Source organism: Sebastes umbrosus, chromosome 9 (assembly GCF_015220745.1).
Source record: "Sebastes umbrosus isolate fSebUmb1 chromosome 9, fSebUmb1.pri, whole genome shotgun sequence".
Classification (NCBI taxonomy): domain Eukaryota; kingdom Metazoa; phylum Chordata; class Actinopteri; order Perciformes; family Sebastidae; genus Sebastes; species Sebastes umbrosus.
Genome location: NC_051277.1, coordinates 10,239,198 through 10,262,957, shown reverse-complemented (window position 1 = coordinate 10,262,957; position 23,760 = coordinate 10,239,198). Strand labels below are relative to the sequence as shown.

Below are 23,760 nucleotides of genomic sequence, written 5' to 3'. Positions count from 1 at the left end.
AACAAAAATGTGGAATATCACCAGCCTTATTCTTTAAGAATATACTTTTAGATGAGACACTGCAGGCAAAAACAAGGCCGGCCATGAGGAGTTTGTCGATATGGCCTTCCAACCAGCCACTGGAGTGGTCTATATGTCAATAATAATAATACCCCCACTGGTTTCCACAACCAGCTGGAGAGGTCCCACCCCCTCCCAAACAAACCCCCATAAACTACAAGCCCCTCCCCCCCCCCCCGTGGAAAGAGGCAGAGATAAAGGGTGGGCAGGAAAGAGGGATAAAGGGAGAGGATAATAAACACTTAATCCTTTCTCTCCACTCATTTAGGTCATCTGTCTGTCGGCCAATAAGCCAGCGTCCATTCAGTCTATAAGCATGTGGTCCATTGACCTCTTCGGCCCGATGGCATGCGAGAGGAGACGGGGGCCAAGATGGATGCCGGCACAACAATAATGACACGAGCTCATTACGCTTTTCCGATCAGTGGCGTGACGACATGGCAACACATGTACAGTGCATCGTTAACCTCAATCGATCTACAAAGTATGTACAAGCACGCTACTGTATAGAGCTATTAGTTATACACTCACAATGACAGCATGGAATTGTGATCATTCTCCTACCTTGTATCAGCCTCTCTTTGCTCCGAATTCAGCGCTCTCTCTTGCGAACAAATGAAGTGAGCTCTGCAGAACCGCGAGCCCAAAATACGTCCAATCAGCTGTCACAGAAGGATTAAGCGTCGCTCTAATGCTCGAGCCACAACACTCAGGCTCTGCCTACATGTGAGCAGATGTGGCGCTCCTTAAATTACACTGTAGACCTAATGACCTAGATTGCTGGGTGGAAGCCCTGGGTGGAAGGAAGCGCTGGCTGGCTCTCAATCTCTTTACCGCCTTTACATGCTTGGGGTGAATCTGTGCCACTACGCTAGATAGATGTCCAATATTGTGGGTGGCCAAGCTCAGAAATGCAACCCTTGCAATGGTGTACACAAAGCATTAAAAGGGTCTCAAAAACACCCTCATATTTCCTCTCTGAAAGGATTTAAATTGTTGGTTTAATAGGTTTAAATTATGGAGCAAAACACAACAACAAAACGATTCTTCTTTCTGAATTTAAAGCAGCTAAAAAGCGCCCGAAGCTGCGCGGCTCCTTTCAACATTTTCACATGTGGTTTTAACTTTGTCTACTTGTTAAAATATGGAGAGCTGCCAAACGTTGGAAGGCTAAGAGACAGCAGGCACATCCCAGAGTTTCCCCTGACCACGGTGGCAGCTTCTCGCTTTCCTGAGCCTCGCGGATCAAGAGATTAAAACCCTTTCGGCGGGGTGTCCGATTAAAAGGGCCTGATATGCTCTCTGGGCTTTCCCCTCCCTAGATACAGCTCCACCAGTCGGTACCACACAAGCCAGCAAGTTAGACGACGTGTGGCGACTAACCTACACAGTCCACTACATTGCTATTAAAATCACTGTTGCTCCAGATGTCAATTATTGTAAAAAAGTAAGCTTCTCCTGCCTAACGAATGTTGGTGGATGTGCAACACATCTCCAAAAAGTATGTTTGTTTACACGGTATCATATTACTGCCAGTTGGTAACAAGTTTATAAGGATTATAGGTGACACAATGTCAAGTAAATAAATAAAGAAAAGCATGTTGTGTTAGTGGTACAGAGAAGGGCATCAGTGTCTAGTCCCGTTACAATTTCTATCTAATTTATCATCCAAGCCCAGCGAGGATAAAACAGTTGGGCCTGTGTCTTTAGTACATAAATAGCATTTCAATAAAATGTTCAAAGATAAGGAGACAGCACTCATGGCCAAGCAATCGTCAAAAGATAAAGCCATAAACGCCCATAAAAACATAATAAATCACCATGAATTGTACTACGATGGTGTAAGTCAACGTGTGCCTTGTTGCAGTAAAGATAAAATGCAGCAATAAGAATGGGAATCACCGGTCTCCAGAGGAAAGATAAGCAGTCTGGGAATTCCACCTATAGCAGCCAATCACGAGCCTACTACGGTGATGTCATGACTGTAATAAGATCAGGTGGCTGATATTGACTCTACCTGTGGTGTGCTGGGCTAAATGAATATTTACACAAGCCTCCATTTGTATGCTAAAACATAAGAAAACAAAAGTCTAATGAAGGGGCAGGAAGAGAAGATAAAGATCTTCCCCATGAAAAAACAAGACACATGTTTACTCCTCACTGCAGAATATGGAGCTAAGACAATTGTTAAAAGAGCCAAACTTAGATTATTGCACTCATGTTTCTCCAGGTTTTATTAAATTGCCATTTGTGTTGGCTTGTCTGCTTGTTTTTATCTCACTTGAGGTGCATTTGTGTCGGGCTTTTATCATGCTTTGGCTGTAGAAACTATTCTATTTTGCCAATAACAATGGCTGAATTAGAAAGATGTGCAATTGGTGCTGTTTTGCCTTTCTTTGTTAAAAGTAGTAACACCCTACGATACATCTTTTAAGGATATTTTAGTAGAGTGGCCTTCGCTAGATTCCTGGAAAACCAGTCAAATCAATGTTGAGAGATCTATTTCAATGAGGGTATTACTCAAATGACAGCACATCTTGAAGACTATATATTATTACAGTCATACTCTATTAGCAGGAAATGCTAATACTGCTGATATCAAGCATCAACATAAAATTGAATCGACTTAATCGATTAAACTATTAAATTAACCGCCAACTATTTTGATAATTGACTAATCAGTTTGAGTAATTCTTAAGAAAAAAAAAGTCAAAATTCTCTGATTCCAGCTTCTTAAATGTGAATATTTTCTGGTTTCTTTACTCCTCTATGACAGTATACTGAACATCTTTGAGTTTAGGACAAAACAAGACATTTGAGGATGTCATCTTGAGCTTTGGGAAACACTGACTTGGCATTTTTCACCATTTTATGACATCTTATAGACCAAACAACTAATCGATTAATCGAGAAAATAATCAACACATTAATTGACAAAGAAAATAATCGTTAGTTGCAGCCTTACTACAAACTTATCGGATTTTCATGACACGATTATTGTGGCCAAAAGAATTCATGATAATTATATTATCGGGACATCTGTAGAAGATTAAAAAAACAAACAAAAAAACAACCGTGCCATCAAATTCATCTTTAAATTTGCTTATTGTACATTTTGTCTCCTTTTTTGGCAAATTAATTACACTCAAAATATGAGAATAGGGAAGTGGAGAGAGACTTTATAACCATAACTGTATATATAAAATGATTTAAGAGGTGCTGGGTTTATTTATATGATATTATCATATGTGCATTATTGACATGATATCAATATTTAATTTTAAAATATCATTATTATCGTCCTATCGTCAATGCCGGAATATCTCGACACCCCTACTGGAGAGTTGCCATTGGCTACATATGGCACATAAAGACATAATTATAAAATACAGTGCATTTCAAAAATAAAATAAAATAGTGTTCTATAAGGCCTCTGCTGCCCTGCTGCATAAACTATGAGGAGGGGAGGATGAGATATATGTCATCAACAATGACACATCTATGACTATTAGAGGCATATTAAGGTGATTTTTCGTTCGGCATGTGTGCTCTGCGATCCAGGAACCGTCCATCAGTGTGATTTACAGCCCAGCCCTGCCTCCCCAGTGTGTGTCTATATGTGTGTGTGTGTGTGTGTGTGGTCCTCCCGACGTGTGAGTGATGCCAGCGGCGCTGACAGCCGATCAATCCGTTTACCGTTCAAGTGCAGATCAGCTCGGGCCTCCAGAGTGTCTCTGCTGGATGGAGCTGCCGGCTGCTTCCAGCACCACGGACAGCTCCACCACCAGCATCAGCACCACCAGCAGCGCTGAATGAACCGTGCATGGGGTCAGACTAGTACTTCAGATGGTGAGGCTTAAAAATATGCCCCAAAAATATCAACTGCATTGTCATATTCTGCTTTTAAGTAACTATAGAGGTTAAGAGGTGGAGGGATAAGTGCATTTTAGGGCAGCTTCATCTCTATACTCCATGACATCATCTCCCATCAATCCACCCTGATTTACTGTTAGGACAGATTTCTCTCCAATGCAGAGAGACACCTCCACCAGCACCACCAGCATCAGCACCACCACCACCAGCAGCACTAAATGAACCGTGCATGGGGTCAGACTAGTACGTCATCTGGTGAGGCTTAAAAATACGCCTAAAAAACATCAACTGCATTGTCATATTCTGCTTTAAGTAACTATTTTTTGCACATACAATGACGATAACAGCTCCTATAGAGGTTAAGAGGTGGGGGTATAAGTGAATTTGGGGCAGCATCATCTCTAAACTCCATGACATCACCTCCCATCAATCCACCCTGATTTACTGCTTGGACACATTTCTCTCCAAATGCATAAAGACACCTGGCGTAATTAATTTCATGGGCGCATTATAAGGAGCTATACAATCAAATAATGTCATCTCAGTGCGTCGTAAAACATAATGAGGGCATCGCTCGTTAAACAAACACACACACACACACACACACACACACATGTGCACAGCTGGATATGTGTGTGCGCCTGAAGGCAAAATCACTATTACGCTTGGATACGTTGCATCTTTTAGCCACATATTGATCCGGTAGTTATATTGGGTTTTCACTTCTATCGCATAATCCATTATTTTACGAGTACATGCAGTGTGCGTGTGTCTGCGCGCGTGAGTGACAGCAAGCACATGGCGGCCGTTTTCTAGTACAACACACTGACACACATCGGAGGAGAGGCTCAATAAGCAGTGAGTCTCTGGTGATGAGACTATATGGTCTGGTCGGGGTGTTTTTCTGTCGCGTCCTTGGCCATGCCCTGCTGTTCATTCATTCATCTCGGCTCGATAGAAACCCGATGCAACATCCATTATATTAGCCGGTAATCATATCTATAGAGGGTTAATAAATGAGGGCGATGGAGAAAGCGCGTCGATATGGCTGGATACTTACCGGGGTTTTATCTTGCTGGCTCGGGACTCCATTGCTGTCTGATGCTGCTAATGGTTTCATAATGAAAAAATGTTCACCGGGCGAAAATCTAACATCTCCCGGAGCTGCTCGATGCTACAGCATTTAGACCCCCATCTTCAGTCTCTCTCCTCTCCTCTCCTCCGTCTCTCTGGAAGGAGGAGGCTGCTGCTGCTTGACAGTTTTTGGGAGTATCCTCTGTTCCGTTTGGCCTGATTAGTCGCTCCAAACCAACACCAGCTCCCTGCGTTTTATTCCAGCCTCCCTGCTGCTGCTTTGCCACAGAAATATCTTATAAAAACCACAGAGGAGGGAGGAGGAAGAGAGGGAAAAAAAATATCCTTTTATCCAAAGCGAAAGCCAGCGTTTGCTCCTCTCCTCTCTCTGCGCGCAATCACATCTCCAGTCCGCGATATTAAAGCAGAAAAAACAGGAAAAAAAAAAAAGATGAGGAAAAAATGGCTGACAACACTTTCACTCACGTTTTGCTCCCTCCGCCTCTCCTCTCCTCTCCTCTCCTCTCTCTATCTCTATCTGCCCTCCCTCTCTCTCTCGAAAATAAAGCTACACACACGAGACGCCTTTATGCACCATTAGATTATTTGAAGACGCCTGCAGCCTCCACTGAGGTACTGTGCGTTAAAGCCCAGTGGTTTGTTTGTAACAGGGAGAGCAGGGGGGATGTGTGTATGTGTGTCAGGGGTGGAGGATGGGAGGGGGTGGTGGTGGAGTGGAGGAGGAGGAGGAGGTGGAGGGGAGTAAGGACCTCCTCCCTGCCAGACAGTGATGCTGTAAGAGCATCCACTATGGCTGTGCCCCCCCCCCCTCTGGAGGGTTTACAACACCCCCCCAGCGCAGATGGAAAGATGGAAAGATGGAAAGAGGAGAAGGGCGGATGAGAAAAATGAAAGTGAGATGACACAAAGAGCACAAAAAACACGTCAGGATGGAGCTGACACACAGTGGAGAGGTGCAGGAGGGAGACAATGAATTCAAAAAAATGTATACTGTATGGATGGATGGATGATAGAAGGATGAAGGGATGGAGGGGAGGAGAGGAGCACAGTGCGGGTTAATGCCATTATCACGCTCACTTCGGCACAAGACCGCGGCTGGAGACGGTTGGCATAGTAACCGGGATGAAGGCAAGCCATTTCCTGGGCGGGGGGAGAGACAGAAACGGGGAGACAGCAGTGCACTTCCTCTTGAGAGAGAGAGTGAGTAAAAGAGGCAGAAAGAGAGGAGCATCGTTTCTTAGGAGAAGGAGTAGGGGAAGATGAGAGAGAGGAGGACAAATGAGAACAGAGACTGGCAGCGATGATGTCACTCTGTCACTGTCACTCAGCTGGAATAGCCATGGCAACTGGGTGAGCACGAGCCCCCCTGCACCCACCAACCCACCCACTCACCCAGCCAGCCCCCCTACACACCCTCCAGGGCTTTCAGTTGCTGTGGCGACGGAAGCAGCGAGACACGGCGAAAATGGAGGAGGGAGGGTAGACGAGTGTGAGTGTGTGTGTGTGTGTGTGTGTGTATGTAAAAGAGAAGAGAGTATGCAATAGACTTCTACTTCACCTTCACTCAGCTGTAGTACAATGAGCAGCAGCGTCACCAACAAATAAACAACACTCCTACTCTGCTTTGTGAGAGCAAGAGGGATAAAATTATGTATGTGAGTGTATTATGTGTGCTCAGGTGGCAGGCCGTGCCTCTAGAGACTCTGGATATTGGAGCCATACAGAAGGTCCCCGTATATATGAAGGTCTCCAGACACACAGAGATTCCTAGGATGGTGCTTTAGATGACAAAAAAGACGTCACAGTGAACAATGGAGGGGTTTAAAGAGGCCAACCGAGACAATAAACAACAGAGCTGCTGCAGTTCATATCACAAAGTATACTCAGCAATTCAAAACACAAAGGACTTAATGTTACCAACTAGAGCTGTCATAATTTACACTTTATATATCAAGAAGTGTCACACCCCATCAGTCATGCTGTTTTTCTGAAATTTTGACGCTGTCAATCTTGACAATACTTGTCATTTTGATGTTTAGAAAAAATAAAAGACAGAACGGTATAAAGCTGCAATACTTTGGATATTAAAAATAATGAGTAACTAAACCATAATTTTTGCGCTGAGACTACTGATACTACTACTAGAAATATTTTGATGATTAATTGTTTATTCTTTGAGCAAATATGCCAAAAAGTATCACAAGATATCTGAAGAAAAAAATCAAAAATCAATTGATAATTAATTGGATGGACCCTAACATTCCCATGATTGTTGCAACAAAAAGTCAAACATGTTGACATGATGGAACACATGACTGCCCGGCTACAACTAATACTGCCTGTTTTTATACGGAGATGGACATCAGTTATTGACAATCTTAGTTAGGATTTAAATACTTTATTGTTGAGATGTAGGCCTGTATTTTTATTTTCCCGTAGATATATTGGTACCTTCAAATGAAACTCGTGAACTTGTGTTTACAACATCGTGTACACAATATGCTTGGCATTCAAGTGGTTAAGTCGTGGTAACACCGCTGCAAAGCAACGGCAATATTAACGTTACTGTCGGTGTTTAGAGGAGAAATACGAGGATGTTGGGAATATCAACATTTTCCTCAGACATACTATAAAATTACAGAAAAAAAAACAATATACGACTAAAATTACAATATTATTATGCACCGAAAAATTTACTTCCATGGCCTCCACCATTTCTGACAACGTCAACAAACACGTCACAACTCGTGAACTCTTGAGCTTTCAGAAGCTTTGCACTTATGAGGTTGTGAATACCACAAGAGGGGGACGTTCATATGGACTCTTCTCGTAAACACGGTAAACATGGTCAAAACGGTCACCTGTACGGTCAACACGACCCCATTTGAAGGCAGCATGTGTATAGGTAGAATCTGAGCTTAATCAGGTCGAAATTATGCAAAAATTGCACAAAAGCCGGCATACAAACTCCCATAAATATAAAAACAGTTTCTCAATGTGATTAATGCACATTGAAATCAACAACAGCTAATCCAATAAAAGCAATAAAACATTTGGCACATTATTTTTGTTGTTGTGCAGACCACTGAGGCTGGAGCTTTTTGTTATGCTGTGGCTGCTCTGCCTCAGACAATGCCTAGAAAGCAGCGTACTGCTTGCTAGTTTTTGGAGCCGCTCCAGTCCAACTAACGGGGAGCTGAGTGGGAGGAGGTGAGGGGGAGGGAAGCTGGAGACCCGGTATGACATCACCTCTCCTGCCCCGAGCCATGATGTAATGTATCACAACAACTAAAAAGCTCAGGTGCTTCGCTGTGCAGCTCGGTCATTAACGTCTCCAACAATCACCGTGGGGGGAAGAGGACCGAGGGCATCATTACATCACCGCGGCAACGGGGTCGTGTCTGGGGAATATCAGACCTTCCTGCCCAACCCCCTTCGTTTAAAGCTTTCTAGGAACCAACAAGCCAATTAATATTTTTTTTTACTGACTAATCACAAGCTCAATGTAAAGAGAGAGAGGCATCGATCTTACAGGATTGTGACAGTGTCGTGGAAAACGCCACTTGAGAATAACATTAGTGCACTCAATAGCAGTGTGTGCTAAATGCATGAGGTGGAGGTGGGGGGCGGGGGGTGCCTCATCTGCCATTTGTAAACAGTCTGTGAACCCGGTGTGGCTGCTACTGTTCAATGCATTTGTAGGGTTGGCCATGTGATGGTGTTTTGCTTGCTGATGCGTAACATTAGAGCCATAAAAACCTCATTACGCTGTTGGACGACACCCCCGTGCACCCAAACGTGACACACACAGAAAAGCAAGGGTGATAACGGAAAAACTCATTATTACATGGCAACATCTGCCACCTGCTTTAACGCCTTAATTCAACTCTTTGCAATTTCTGTTCAGAAATATAGTACAAGGCACAAGTTCACATTTCAAGCATTTAGCTGATGATCTGAGTGACTTACAGAACACCCAACCAGCACAGCAAGATGAGATGTTTCTGCATTCACACTTGGACACATACTCCCAAAAAGCATCCAAAAAGCACCATAAACAAACCAACAAACTTTATCACATCTGGACCGTATGGCTCAGTTCCTCATCCAGTATTTCAGTTCCTCACCCCAAAATTCAATGTTTTGGGACTTTAATGTGCCTCTTTATCCATACATACCAGCTCTGGAGCAAGAGACTAGAGGTGGTTAAATGATGTAGCTGAACACAGACTGGAGATATGCTTCGGATTTCTCTTAAACTAACACATTACATTGTTCGGAAAATAGTTAAATCACACAGCTTTGACAGGAGACAGAGCTGATATCACAGTGAAGAAAGTGATTGTTAAATTTAACGGTGTGGTGTGGATAATGGTGATTCTTTACACTTTTAGACTGTCGACAAATCACATGAAGATGACGAACCCAACAATGTGCTATAGTCTATTTCTGAATACCTGCACACTTGTTTTCCCCCGAAGATGCAAGTCTTTAAAAACTGATTTCCTGAAACAGCATAGTAGTTTTTAGCAAACATAACCCAAACAAGAGTAGACAGTGTGTTCGTTAGGGAATATTTTCAGCTGCGGATGAATACATATTCATAGTCAGGAAGACCAGGATATCAAGAAAACCAGAAAAAACATCACTTTGAACATCTGACAGCCTGTAGGAACAACCAGCCAAACAAACATAAACTCAATCATCTATCACCAGACTTCCCACATCTTACTTGACATGCAATGATTGAGCAGGTAGTTTTTCGGTATCTTGCTCACTTAACAACAAAACACATGACTTCTCATAGACGTACACTATTACAGGATCAAACTCAACGTTCTCTGATTTATTGATCCGTGTCCATCCTTGTTCACTGAATGTGTTTGCAAGCCAACGGGAGGCCTCATGTGGAGGAAACACAGCGCTCCTGACTGCCAGCTCGGTGCATTAATCCTTGAAGTCGGTCCCATTACGACGACGGCTCTAAATAGCATTGTTAGAACGAGAAAGATGATCTAATAAAGAGACTACATTTTCATAGCTCCGACAGCCCAAGGGATTATTTCATTTATCAAGCTGTTGTCACCTGCACGCTGCTCTGGAAATAATTTGGCAGGAACACAGGCAGCCAGGCACGTTTAAAAGATTACACTTGTAGGTTCATGGGGGCGAAACATCTGTCGTGCCCCTGCACCTGCTCCAAGGTGCATAAATCAGAAGAAGTAAATGAAAAGAGAAGCTCTTGGAGAATAAGTGGCAAAGTGAGATCGCTGGCAAGTGAGCGAGGAGTTGATGAGTAACTCGAGGTTTCCGGATCAGGTTTTAGACTAACTGTGGAAGGTTATGAACTGGAAGTCTTTAACTGTGCAACGATGGCGGGGGCGTGAAGGAGTGAAGTGGTTTAAAGTGTCAGTCAGATACATGTTATGTTTCTTGCCCAATGTTCCCGTTTCTGTTCTTTCCATATCAGAAAGAAAGGAAATCTGAGCTAAATGTTAACAGAAGCATGCTGATGTTTAGCAGGTATCATTTTTTACCGTGTTCTCTATTTTAGATCAGCGTTTTAGCAACAACAATTAGCACTTAAGTGCACCTGAGGCTGATGGGATGTCATTACTTTTGAAGGCATTTGGTCATAAAACAAAGTATTGGAAAGTAAAATGTTTGATCCAGCGATGATAGATGAAAAACTAAGAGATCAGCAAAGTTATTAGGATTCATCGTGAAGGGGACATAAACATCTGTAGCAAATTTCATGACAATCAATCATGGCGATCAACATATCCTCAGACAACGGTTCGTATAATATCTTACGAAAAGTTATTCCCCTTTTTTTGTGCATTTTCCGACTTACGTCCATCAACACGTCAATTTATGCTCCTTAAATGCACACAGTTTCTTTCAAAATAAACTTCCATCTTCACAGGAAACAACCAGAGGAAAAGTTAGAGGATCACCAAAGTCAGTAGGTTTCACCCTCCTGGGACCATGAATATCTGAACAACATTTTCACAGCAGTCCATCCAATAGTTGTTGAGATATTTCAGTCTGGACCAATGTGATGGATCGACAAACAGACCAACACTGTCATCCATAAAGCCATGACGCTAGCATGGCTAAAACAAGCCTTGGCTATATCTTCTAAAGGCACTACAGGCCTTTTTGTTATGTTGCTCAAAAACCACACAGGATGAAATCCATCACACGAGAGGCAGTTTCCCACAAACAGATGCCTCAATGAACCAGAATGTAATGAACTGGAGACTCTCAAATATCTAACAAGCTACTTGTTCAGCTTGCTTTAAATACATACATGAATGAGGGAAAAAAGCCACACACCAAAAAGTAAATGACAACTTCTCCGTGATAATTACAATCTGTTGGTGTGTAAAAGGGAAGAGGTCATGAGTGGAGAGTGAAATTATTTCCTTGATGATTCATTATGTCAGGATTTAAAGCGGCTTTTATAGCGTAATTTGATGGAAGGTGCGTGAAGTCAAATGGATCTCTGGGTGAGCAATAACGCCTCATGTGGAATCTGATGTGTTAATTGAAATCATCTTTTGCAGCTTAACAGTTCATCACATTGTGCAAAAAAAGATGGTACATCATGGCCAATATTAACCCAGTGTTACAGACGTTTAAATATTATGTGAACGTTTAATAAAAGTCTCTTTCTTTATGTCTGTAAACCAGACTGCTGTTTCAAACTGAACTAAAAAACACCAAACCACTATGATCTTTCATGTTCTCTCTCAATATTAAGATGCATCCAGGGGACTGTTCGCCCAACATGAAGCAAGACAGCTCTACAAATTTTATTTTTAGACACACACAAAACATTTTTAACCATTACCTAACCAGCCGAGCAGAATAAGAATCGTTATGTACATCTCTCCTGCAGCATTGTTTAACACCAGCTCAACATTGAATAGATCAAACAGTTCTGCTGTGAGAGATTTTGATCTCATTTAAATGACACAAACAACAAAAGCAGCGTACTTCGTTATCCTCGCCATGCAGGCTCATTACCATCGAAATAAATGTCATCTGTCAAGCCTTTTGAAAACACTCAACGGTTAAAAAAGGTCTTTGAATGTCAAAACTGACATGAGAAGCAAATCAAATGTCAGTAAGCGTGTTCTATAACACCGGTTGAGAAATGAACCGCAGCCGGTTGTAAATGAGTTGCTCGTTTTTACTCATTTGCACACGGCACAATTTCAGCTGTGTTATCAAGTGTGAACGCTCCCAAAAATATCTGCTCTATTTCAGTCAAAGTCTGATATCTATTAATAACTATAAACACAGATTTAGCTTTTGGTGTCTGTGTTGGAAGAGAGACACACTTCTCAATTCAGCAAAACAAAGAAAGACAACTGAGAATAAATATGCACTTTTATTTTATTTTATAATATAGAAATTAAATGAACTATGACCCCTCTTTTCATTAAAGGTCGGGTCTATTATTATTATTATTATTATTATTATTTATTTATTTTTTTTTTTTTTTTAGGTTTTTATATCATTCTGTAGCTTCAAAAGTAGTGTTCCTTATGTATTCAAATCCAAATATTAAAATTTTGGTTAAGTACATGTAATGTTTCAGCATCAAAATGCTAATTTCCCAACTCAAAAACCTTTTCGCACATGAGCTGATGAAGGTTTCTGCATGATGACGCTGCTACATGTACAGTATATATACATCCTTATAGTCAGTGTATTAATGTTACATACAGTAACTTAGATAGCGGTTAGCACGCTCCCAGTTTGGAGAAGCAGACAGGAGATCACAAGCAAAGAAATGTACAGCTGTGTGGACGCCACATTAGTTTGGATACGAAAGTCGCACAATTACACAAACTAACCGATGCAGCGGTAGACCAGCAACTCCCGTGTTCTACGAAGATAAAATTACTGTTTCTGTGAATGGAGTTTGGTGGCTTTCAAGAGAGTGATATAATGGCTTCAGTTCTCCATCAGAAAGGGTTATATGATGGGAAGGTAAAGCTGTGAAAATATCTTAAATATAGCATACACTTTAACCAAATTAGATTTTTTAAATGGCCAAAATACATTTTTCTGCTGCTCCCGTCAACAGATGCTTTACCTCGCCATCAGCCATTTCGGACGGGGAACTGAAGCAGTTATATCGCTCTCTTAAAAGCCACAAGACTACATTCACAATAGTACTAATTTTATCTTGCAGAACGTGGGAGTATACATACAACCCTACTTCACAAAATCCAAACTAATCCTTTCAGTTATTTTCAAACTTAGCACAGCTGACTTTGACTCAGCGAGTGCCAGCGTTCACATTATTCATAACCTTACTGATTAGCTTTCTTTGATAACCCACGTCAATGCATTTTGCAATGGCTGAGTGGGCGTTTCCATTTGTAAAAAATGTCACAGAAGGCAGATGGACCCGCTCTTTAACCATCCTGACCATGTTTGACAATCAATCAATTCATCTTCACTGTATTTACCGATTCAAAAATAATGTTAAATCTCTAGAGCTGAAACAATAAATCAATTTATCGGTGGACAGAAAATTAATTATAACACACATTATAACACCAGCAATTTGAATCTGTCAACTTGGGTTTTGGGAAATTGAGATTCTATTTTATGGACCAAATGATTGACAGATTATTCAAACAGATTAATCAATAATGAAATAATAGCTGCATGCCTAAAAAGCTCCCCAGCATCATTTTAAACAAACAGCCAAAGATGAAGGAATGCAGGAGGAAAGAAAGCTTAAAAAAAAAGTGTACAATGAAGCGTTTCTTCTCTCACCGCTGCGGTTCCTACACAATGTCTATTCAGAACTGAGGCTTTTGTATCTCCGCGCAGCTGAAGCAGAGCAGGTTGTCACAAAGGACAGCTCTAAAAATAGGAGCTCGGCTTTTTTCTGCGGCCCGAGAGTGGCAGGTTTGTTCTCTCTGCTCTCCCGTTTCTCAGCAGGTCTGACTGCTCAACACATTGAGCTCTGATCTTTTCAACCTCTTCCTCGCCGTTCCGTTTCTGCTCGGTACACGGCAGGACTCAGTGATGAAATATTGAGATATGATATGTATCAACTGGTTCCAGACCTATCAGGGGGAGAATGCAGCACAAATGCATCTTTAAATAGCTGCGTTACGCTCGGATACATGTCTTTCAAAGCCCTCATAATCAAACACTTAGCACGTTAACAGCACTGTTGGTAGATCATATCAGCAGTGAGGCAGGACCCGGCAGAACCACACCCACACAGCAGGGATAATAATAATAATAATAATCCATAGAGCACAAAGACAGTCAATACCATTATCAGCAGAGCGGCACAGCGTTTGAGATATGATGCACCTCCAACTCAATCAGCTAAATTGTTGCCATTATCTCAGTTTACAGGCCCATAAGCTGCACCAGAGTGATGTTTATCATCTCTCTGTCATCACCCGGTGACGTGACAGAGTCCATTCTCAACCAAGCACATCTCAGATCAAACACAGGATAATACGTATGGAAGCAGAAGACAGACAAAGCTTTTTTTATCAGGGCTGTTTTTAAAAGAATTCAATTCATGTCGATGTTGTGGTAATACAATTGACTTTATCAGCCTCAATGCCAGCAAATGGAAGGTGTTTATTAAGGGAGTCTATACCAGAAGCTACAGATAGGACTAATGGAGAACAGACGCAGATAAAAAACCACAAGCAGAAAGAAACGCAAACACAGACAGCTAGTAAACGCAGCACACATACGCACACACTCACATATAAAGCAAACACAACAACCAACGCTGTCAATAGATACCGTACCTGAGGTTTATTGCATTCCTGGGAGCCAGGTTAAAGGAGAAAGCCGTGGAAAGAAGCAGAGGAGATGAAAGTTATCAAACATGCCACTTGCCAGTCGAGGATGAGAGAAATAGCAGCTGAAAGCTTCACAGATATGTTGAAGAAAACGCAGCGTTCTGCACCAAACTGAGAAGAAATATCCATGTTAGACAGAGACTGAATGGAGCTGCATACTAAAGTCTTGTTTAAAAAATGTTTGGCTTGACGCCCAGTGAGAATAAACACTTTAATTAATGACTTCCTGTGGCAGACAATTCAACTTCTTCCAATGTTCATCTTGAAATAACTTTATTTGTACTGACAACAGCTATTATATCAACCTATGGGGCTAAAATGAGTTTTCATCATTCTGGGACTCAGCAGATTTATGAATTTTCAAGGTGAACATTCAACTTTCTCTGTGTTCTTATACTCAAGGACAGGTAGGGAGCACACAGTTAGACGCATTATTATTCTGGCGTGCACACACATCCTTCCATTGAGCATGCCAGCAGATTACTGAGCAGATCACTTCAACTTCTGAACCTCCTCATTACCACTGCAGGACTTTGTCGACCTCTAAACGCACAATAAGACTCCAATTATAAGGTGCTATGTGTAGTGGTTTTAAAAATCACTTTATCTTTTCCAAATTAACTTCGAAACCTTTGACACAATTACCTCAAACACATGAGAGCAATGTGGAGGAAGCTCTGAGCCGCTATCTCACTCCTCCACCAGGAATAAATACAAACTTAACCTGTTTCTACATGGAAAGAATCACATGAAATGATGCTTATTGCGTTGCAAGGTCAAACGATCCCACGAGAGATTATTATTACTATTTTTCAAATCAGTCAGAGAAAAGACAACTTCAAGGTAAAGATAAGCTCACATATAGCAAGACAGCAGTAATGTTACTGCTAGCACAGGCAGCTCAGAGGCAGGATGAGCTAATACAGAATATTATTGAATGAATAGCTCGATATTTTGGGAAATACACTTATTGGATTTCTTGCTGACAGTAAGATGAGAAGATCAATATATGGCGACCAGACGTCCTGGTTGTTAAATATCTGTAAAATACCAAATTGTCCTGGTTTTCACCACATTTAAAATAATAATAATAATATTATTATTATTATTATACTTGTTTTCAGTGCTTACATTGACATTTATCATGTTCTGTCCCACTCATTATCACCTAAAAATGATAATACTAATAAGGCAGCCAGATAGCAATATACAATAGCTGGCAGAGTTTACTAGTGCTATTATACAGTTTTCAAATATACTTTGTTTTGGTGGAGTTTTGGAGGCAAAACATAATTGTTCCTCTGCTGAGGAGCTGTCCATGGTGTTGAAAGGTGCGCTTGGTAAATTTGCTAAGTGATGAAATAGTCCCCCATCCTGATGAAAACGCCTTTGGCACAAGCATAAACACAAACGTGTGTGCAAACACACTGAAGGGTCCCGGTTTTGGGGTTTGAAAATATGGTCACACTAGATTAATACCATATTAAACTGGTACTAGCAGCCTGTTAGTTTGTTGTAGCACAAAGAGTGGAAACAGCTCGCCTGGCCCGGTAAAACCAGAAATTCTTATTTTACACTCCTTTCTTGTAGGGATTAAAAAAACAAACAAGATATAACATGTTAATTAGTGAGCTTTAGAGGTGCTGGTAGGCAGATTTTGTTACCTTTGGACAAAGCCAGGCTAGCTGTTTCCCCCTGTTTCAAGCCTTTATGCTAAACTAAGCTAATCAGCTGTAGACTCAATATTGAACTGACAGAGTAGTATAAATCTTCTCATCCAACTCTCGGCAAGAAAGAAAACAAGCGCATCCCAAATTGTCAAACTATTCCTTTAAAGTTCACTATTTCAAATTGCAAATTCAATATATAAATTCATCATACCTAATAACAGGTAAGCTAAGATACTGTGAGTGTGAAGTTCATGTGAAGGGAAGCTGTGCACTAGGGATGCTCCCAATTAGTCTGTTAGTCGACTAATCGGTGGTTTTGGTCTCAGTCGATTAAGATTTCTTTGGCGAATTAGTATTTTTTTAAGCTGTTTTCATGCTGAATGACTTATTTCCAAGAAACTTATGAGCACGTCTCTGGTGCTTTTGTGTGATTTTTTGTGGAGAAACTCTGTTTTACAGATTAAATCAACTAATCGACTAGTCGTAGAGTGTTATCTACTAAGACTTTCTTCGGTCGAAGACAGCCAAATTATAAAGCAACCACATACAGTAGCCTACATCCCTGTGGAGACTGACAATCTTTGCATTCATTTACTACAATTATATTGTTGTCTTATATATCTTATACAGATGTCGCCACTAAACATTGTATATTTAAGAGCTCTCAAACATAAAGAATCGTCTTCATCTGCATTAGCTTCCCTTCCATATATATCTTAAGGAGATTTAAAGTAGTCAGAAGGTGAGTGAGCAATGTCACTGTCAAGGACGCTCCAACAGAGCGCACAGTTGCTGATGGACACACCGGCCGGTGCAGGGATTAAACCTGTGACCTTCTGATTACAGGGCGGCCTCGCTAACCACCGGGCCGCCCGGGTGGAGGAAAAGAGTAAAAGGAGTATTGATTGTCTGACTCCTGCTGCTTGTATAATTATAGAGCAGCTGTTTGGAGCCTCGGATGCCCTACTGGCCACCGACTAAACCCAGAGGAGGAATATTTCTCGTCTGTTCGGAGAGTTTGGGGTGTCTGGGAAAGAAAGCAAAGAAGAGGAGAGGTGAAGAAGAGAAGAGGAGAAATGGAGGACGAAGGGTGAAGAAGCAGATATTGGGAATAATCATAATTTGTTATGGATAAAAGTGTAGCGTTCAGTAAACATGAGGGTAAACTGAGTGACAGCACAAATACATTAAGTGAGGCTGAGGGAGAAAATCTGTTTAAGTGTGTGCGTGTGCGCGTGTGTGTGTGTGTGTGTGTGTGTGTGTGTGTTTGGCAGGTGACGGCACAAATGTCGGCTGATATTAGAGCAAGAGATAGCGTGTTTGAGATAAAGTGCAAAATGGAGAGCGACTGACAAAAATGGAGATTATGAGCGTTTGCGAGAATATAGAAAGATGATGTGTGTGTGTGTGTGTGTGTGTGTGTGTGTGTGTGTGTGTGTGTGTGTGTGTGTGTGTGTGCGGGACTGACAGAGAGAAGAAGAGAGTGATGCTAGAAATAACTGGTGTCCATTCTGAACAAGGCACCTAAGTGTTAACCCACTGCTCTGAGCACACAGGAGACATGTGTTGAATCATAAACACTGTCCTCTTTCACTGCACAGATTTATCCAGGACACATCTACGCAAAACAGATATGTAATCCTTTTAACTTTCTGGATCTTTCCTTCTAATGACGGCAAATTATAAAATGCGAGCTCAAACTGACAGCTGTGTGCCTTTTATATGAGAGCATCAGGTACAAAGTGACATAATATATCCCATAACAAGATCATTTTAACAAGAAGAGGAGCAAGAGGAGGTAGATGTGGAGATAAAACTGAGACATAGGGGACTATCTTACATCACACCTTAAATCAAGAGATTTAGCGGTAGGTGTGGTCTTTGACTCTGACAATAAATCTGACAAGCGGCATTAGACGCAAAGCCAAACCTGTCATCCTTTACCTTAGAATTATTGCAAAGGTCAGTCGTGTCCTCTCTTTGGAAAGGAGCTGAAATACTAATTCATTATTGTAATGCAGTAGTATATCTGAGCCACAAAAAAGACAGAAGCTCAGGTACAACTTCTGCAATGAATTGCGTATAGACCAAACCTTCACTGCCGACATTGATGTGATAACAGTGATTCATACTGTATGCTGGGCGTTGAAAATTGGCCATAAAAATGGAGTCAACTAATGGATGAGATTAACGCTGCTCTACCATAGACTGTATGTAAAGATGGACGGCATGAAGCGAAGCCAAAACATCTCAATCGCCCCCTTGTGGGTGGCTGCAGTATAGGTCATAAATCCCACCTCCTCTATGTTAGTCGATAGGACATGGGGCCAAACTTAAAAAGTCAAAGTACAGTTCAAATATATTTGTCCCAAAGATGGTTTCTGTCATTTTAGGTAGTTGTTATCACGCTGATGGATGTTCAAGTGTTCATTTTTCTGATAAGTTTGGTTTTAATTCGTTGTTTGATGTTATAAAAAGCGGATGAGACGTCATGATTGGCAGCTGTGAGTCTCTCGCTGATATGCTGCGGCCGTGCTCGGCTCGCGATTGGTTCGGGTGGGTGACCTCGATGCCGCGGCTTCACTACTGCGCAGACTCTGGCTCTAAATGACGTCAAAATCTCAAGACGGCAGCTCCCGTATCCGGGATATTTTGACTTCACTTCTGTACAGTGGGAGGAAGTGGAGACGCGTCGTCTATCTTTATATACAGTCTATGTGCTATACAGGTTGTTTTATGTCTATTAACAGAAATGATAACTCTTACATCCATATATTTCTTTGATCAACATATCAAATGTTGAGATACGTCAGTCACTACTGATTGATGGCTAAATAATATCCTTTCTTAACCAGAAAGAGAGGCCAACATGAACACAATGTTGCACTGAATAATAATAATAATAATACAATAAGCAATTCATTCTTAGGCCACTTATATCTATCTCTCATTAGTAAAAAGGTTATGTTGAGGCATTTTGAGGCTCTTCTGGCTCTGAATCTGCCTCACAAAGGACCAATTACCTGAAGGTCCATGAGACTACATGTTTGTTAATTTTATGAAAAGATCAAGACTCATAGACTGAAAGATTGTGAACTTAACCAGCTAATGAAACAGTCTATGTATCTAACAAACACTATCCCACGCTAATTCTCCAGTGATAGTAAATGTAAAACAGATCCAAACGAAGCCGTTCATTTGCATGAATATTGTACTTAATGCCAGACTCGGTGTTTACATGTTCTAGAAATAACTTGCATTATGTTTGAACCCTGAGAGCCAAATAATCCTCACTTCATACAGATAATAGCGAGTAGGGGCCGCGGGGTAGCTGTGTGTGTGTGTGTGTGTGTGTGTTTGTGTGTGTCAGCACTCCCAGTGGGAGTTCCTCCACTGGGTTACAACAATTACATTTATATTTTAGGTATTAAGCTGGCACTCTCCAGAGCAACGTGCAATGACTGAGCATGTTGCTGCTTCAGGGACACGCAGCTGTTCATAAACACTCTGCCCACTGCGGGGATCGAACCTGTGACCTTGGTGTTACAGAATAATCTCTCACCAACAATGAAGGCCACTCTGCTACAGGCAACTATTTAAAGATTTAATGCAAGACTGAGGAGGGTGGCTGGCATTGGTAAGTCACGTCTCATCACGCTCTCAGAAGCAGAGCTTAGACGTTAAGTTTTAAATGAAAGGTTTCACGCTTTACAATAACAGTAATGAAATGAAAAAAAAACTAATCTGCAAATAACTAACAATTTAACATTGTTTCCTTAATGTCTTTTATCTTCAACAGCGGCATTGTTTCAGTTGTTAAAAGTAGCTACTACTGTACCTAAGTATCATTTTGAGGTACTTGTACTTTGTAAAATATGGTGCAGTTTTGTAGAATAAACTACCAAACAGTATAGTTAAAATGAACTGTAACAGCTACGACATTAAAATGCTGCGTACATATCAATGCATCAGTAATAATGATAATCAAACATTGAATTATATAATAATAAAACTCTGACAGGGGCCATAATAAGTACTTTTACTTTGGACACATTTTGTAGATAATACTGTTCTTTTACTGAAGTAACATTTTGAGTATAACTATTTCACTTGTAACAAAGTATTTTTAGATTGTAGTATTAATAGTTTCACTTAAAATATGTCCTCCACAACTGTTCATTCTCTAGGAAAGGTATCATGGTCTGCCAGCATCGTCCCGTCTGTGACGTGAATTAAAGTAAAATCCAATCTTTGAAATATGGCTAACTAGACAAGGGCTTATTTGGTTAATCAATAAGCAGAAATTAAACAACAACTTTGATAATTGATTAACAATTTAGGTCACTTATCAATAACTGGTTCTAGCTTTTCAAATGTAAGGACGTGCCACGTTTTATAGAATTGTATATTAAAGGTGCTAAATGCGGGATTGGGAGCATTTCTATTGCCTCCGCGTGGCTCTCAACATGGCGACGTCTGAGCCGATGGATCGTAGCTAACGGTGCTAACAGCACGCTCACATGCAAAGACATGCGTTAAAAGCATGCACTGCCAACCTGGCTATATAAAAAAAGACAGAGAAACTCTGATTACAACACACACAAAGGGAGAGAGACTTCATTTTCTGCTCAGGTAGACATTTCTCCACTATATCTTTACATAGACAACAGTTGTTTGTAGCTATATTAATGCTCTGGATATCATATAGAGCACCTTTAAGTCACTTATCAATCACTGGTTCCAGCTTTTTAAATGTGAGGATGTGCCACTTTTCTCAGTTTTATAGTATTGTACATTAAATATCTTTTAAGAGTTTTGGACAAAACAATACATTTGAGACATCACATTGGGCTCTGCAAAGTTGTGATGGACATTTTTCACTAATTTGTAGACTAAACAATCAAAAAAATAGATTAATCAACAATGAAAATATCATCTCAGCCCAAAATAAAGCAGATTTGTCTCCAGTATTTCTCACATTTGAAGAGCTTTGAATCCTCCAGATCAGTGGCTCCTCTGATGTTTTCGTGGCTCGCCTCACATTTGCCTTCACAGGAGTGACTAAGCTGAATAAAAACCTTGCCTGCCGGAGAGATTTCCTTTCTTCAATCCCAAGTTTCTCCTCGGTGCATTTCTCACCTCCTAAATACGCCTCGGGGTAGGAGGGAGGAAAATCTGAGCGGTGCCTGGCATTCTAAATGCTGGAGATTAGCTTGCTATGTCAGCTTAGCATCCGCCCAGATTCAGCTTCTCTGTCGCTCTGCTCCCCTCCACCCCTCCGTCAGCAGCAGCAGCAGCAGCAGCATACTGCACTCTTGTCAAGTTCGCTCCCTTCCCTACTGTACTTCTAAGTGCACTCGAGCAGAGCCCATTTGGGACTGCTGGTTGCCATGGCACCCGCTCCATCCTTCCCAGAGGAACGCTACTAGAGCGAGGAGAGTTGCGACGGGAGATGTCGGGCCATGCGAAAGTTCAGTGTAGCCCTTTGAAACAAAAACACAGCGAGTCTAAATTTAGGAAACAGGGTGGGGCTGGAGGGAAGATGACGTTTGCCGCATTTTCCTCTTTTTAAAACCGCAGATTGTTTCACAGTGTCCCAAGAAGAACCGGGTACACTGACAGAACCCCCCCGGGAACGTCAGGAATGAAGGGAATGCAGTGAAATTGTGCAGAACAGGAAATGCTGTGTGTAACAACTGCATGCTGGGTATTTGCATCATTAGTGTGAAAATGCTTTTCTTCCTATTCCCAGGGAAAGAAAGGGGAGACGGCCTGGTGCGACGCAACGGGCATCTAACTCTTCCTCTGCTGGAGTCGAATCCCTTCACATGGTTAAAGTCAATACGCTTCCACGAGAGGAGGCTTTAAACCATCAGAGCACCAAAGCACATTTCTGCTTCCATCCTCAAAATACAAAGTTTTTGGAGCTGATTTGTCCAGCCTCTAACATGCTGAAACATGATTTAATTAGGAAAAGAAGAACTGTTTAAAGCATTTAATACTTGATTTGAAAAACAAATGTCTCTTAACACCAGCCCTCACTGTCGAGTATGTAAATGAGAGTTTATAAGAATAGAACAGCTGCAAGACTCATGAAAGTAGGCACCATCTGACCCAGAACGTCTCCCAAACTCTCTTCTTGCTCCTCCATTGTCTCTCTCTACTTGATTGTTATGTAAAAAACTATAAAATTACAATATACTTCACTATATATACTCATTTTCAACTGTTGTCCTCTTCTTCATTTTATGTACGACAAAAAAATGCCAGCAATTTCCAAACCAATCAAGAGTCTTCATCAATGAAACTAAAATTAGGGCTGCCCCCTCTCGGTCGTTTTGGTCTTAGGCGACTAACAAAACAACTAAAACAACATGTCACTTCTTCCAAGTTATAAAAAAGTATTTAAAAAAGTACGCACATCCAGATGATGAATACTAGGTGATGGACAGAAAAAACATGTAAAAGACAGAAAAAGTCTGAATAGAGTCTGCACACTAGATACTGTTCCCATGAACATTTAATTGATTACCACTGGTGACGTTTCAAGCAATGGGAGCAGTATTTATCTAGTGTGCAGACTGGTTTCCAACCTTTTTGCTTGCAACACCATCATATGAAGCCATGCTTTTCAGAGTTGTGAGCAGTACAATTGAGGTGATTGTCCTTTTTAATTTGAATATATTAAGAGTCCAGAGGATGCAAGCCAGACAGAGCCAAATATTAGAGAAAAACCCCAAACTGACAGAACTGTATGTAGTCTAAACTGCTTACTTTTCCCTTGGTTCAATGATCAAACATGTATTTGGAGAAATCTCATTCTCCAGGACACATTTTACCTGTAAATCCAAGGCACTATATAACTATATGCACCTTGAATTTACTTTGGCATATGCTGACATTTTAATCATCCTCAATCCTCCAACTGCACAGACAACTGAAGACAAGTGATGAAGCGATGGTGATGAATGTGTTATGGTGCAAATGCCGGATATAAAAGTGCTAATTAACCTGTGAAACACCTCACATCAGAAGACTTTCCTGACAACCACCAGAGACACAGACAAACACATTTTCGAGGAAGCAGGTATAGCACAGAGAAACTATTAGGATGCTAAACAAACTACAAAACATTTATGACAGAGGGTAGATCGACACACTGAAGCCAGCAGAAGCTACAAACATTACACACAACCATA

The 23,760-nt window shown here is 41.1% G+C and overlaps 1 protein-coding gene across 18 annotated transcripts in view; it reads right to left on the bottom strand.

Annotated features, from left to right (window-relative positions):
- The window catches only part of rapgef2 (Rap guanine nucleotide exchange factor (GEF) 2), a 124,154-nt gene that overhangs the window by 33,150 nt on the left and 67,244 nt on the right, over nucleotides 1–23,760 (bottom strand). For 11 of the 18 annotated variants that reach the window (XM_037779490.1, XM_037779487.1, XM_037779488.1 and 8 more), the window contains one exon: nucleotides 14,838–14,855. The exons of 4 other annotated variants lie outside the window; for them this stretch is intronic. In XM_037779490.1, coding sequence (XP_037635418.1) covers nucleotides 14,838–14,855 — 18 coding nt within the window. Of the gene's footprint in view, nucleotides 1–4,993; nucleotides 5,821–14,837; nucleotides 14,856–23,760 lie in introns of those variants that run through there. 3 more of the 18 variants (XM_037779504.1, XM_037779506.1, XM_037779505.1) reach the window with 3 other exon arrangements.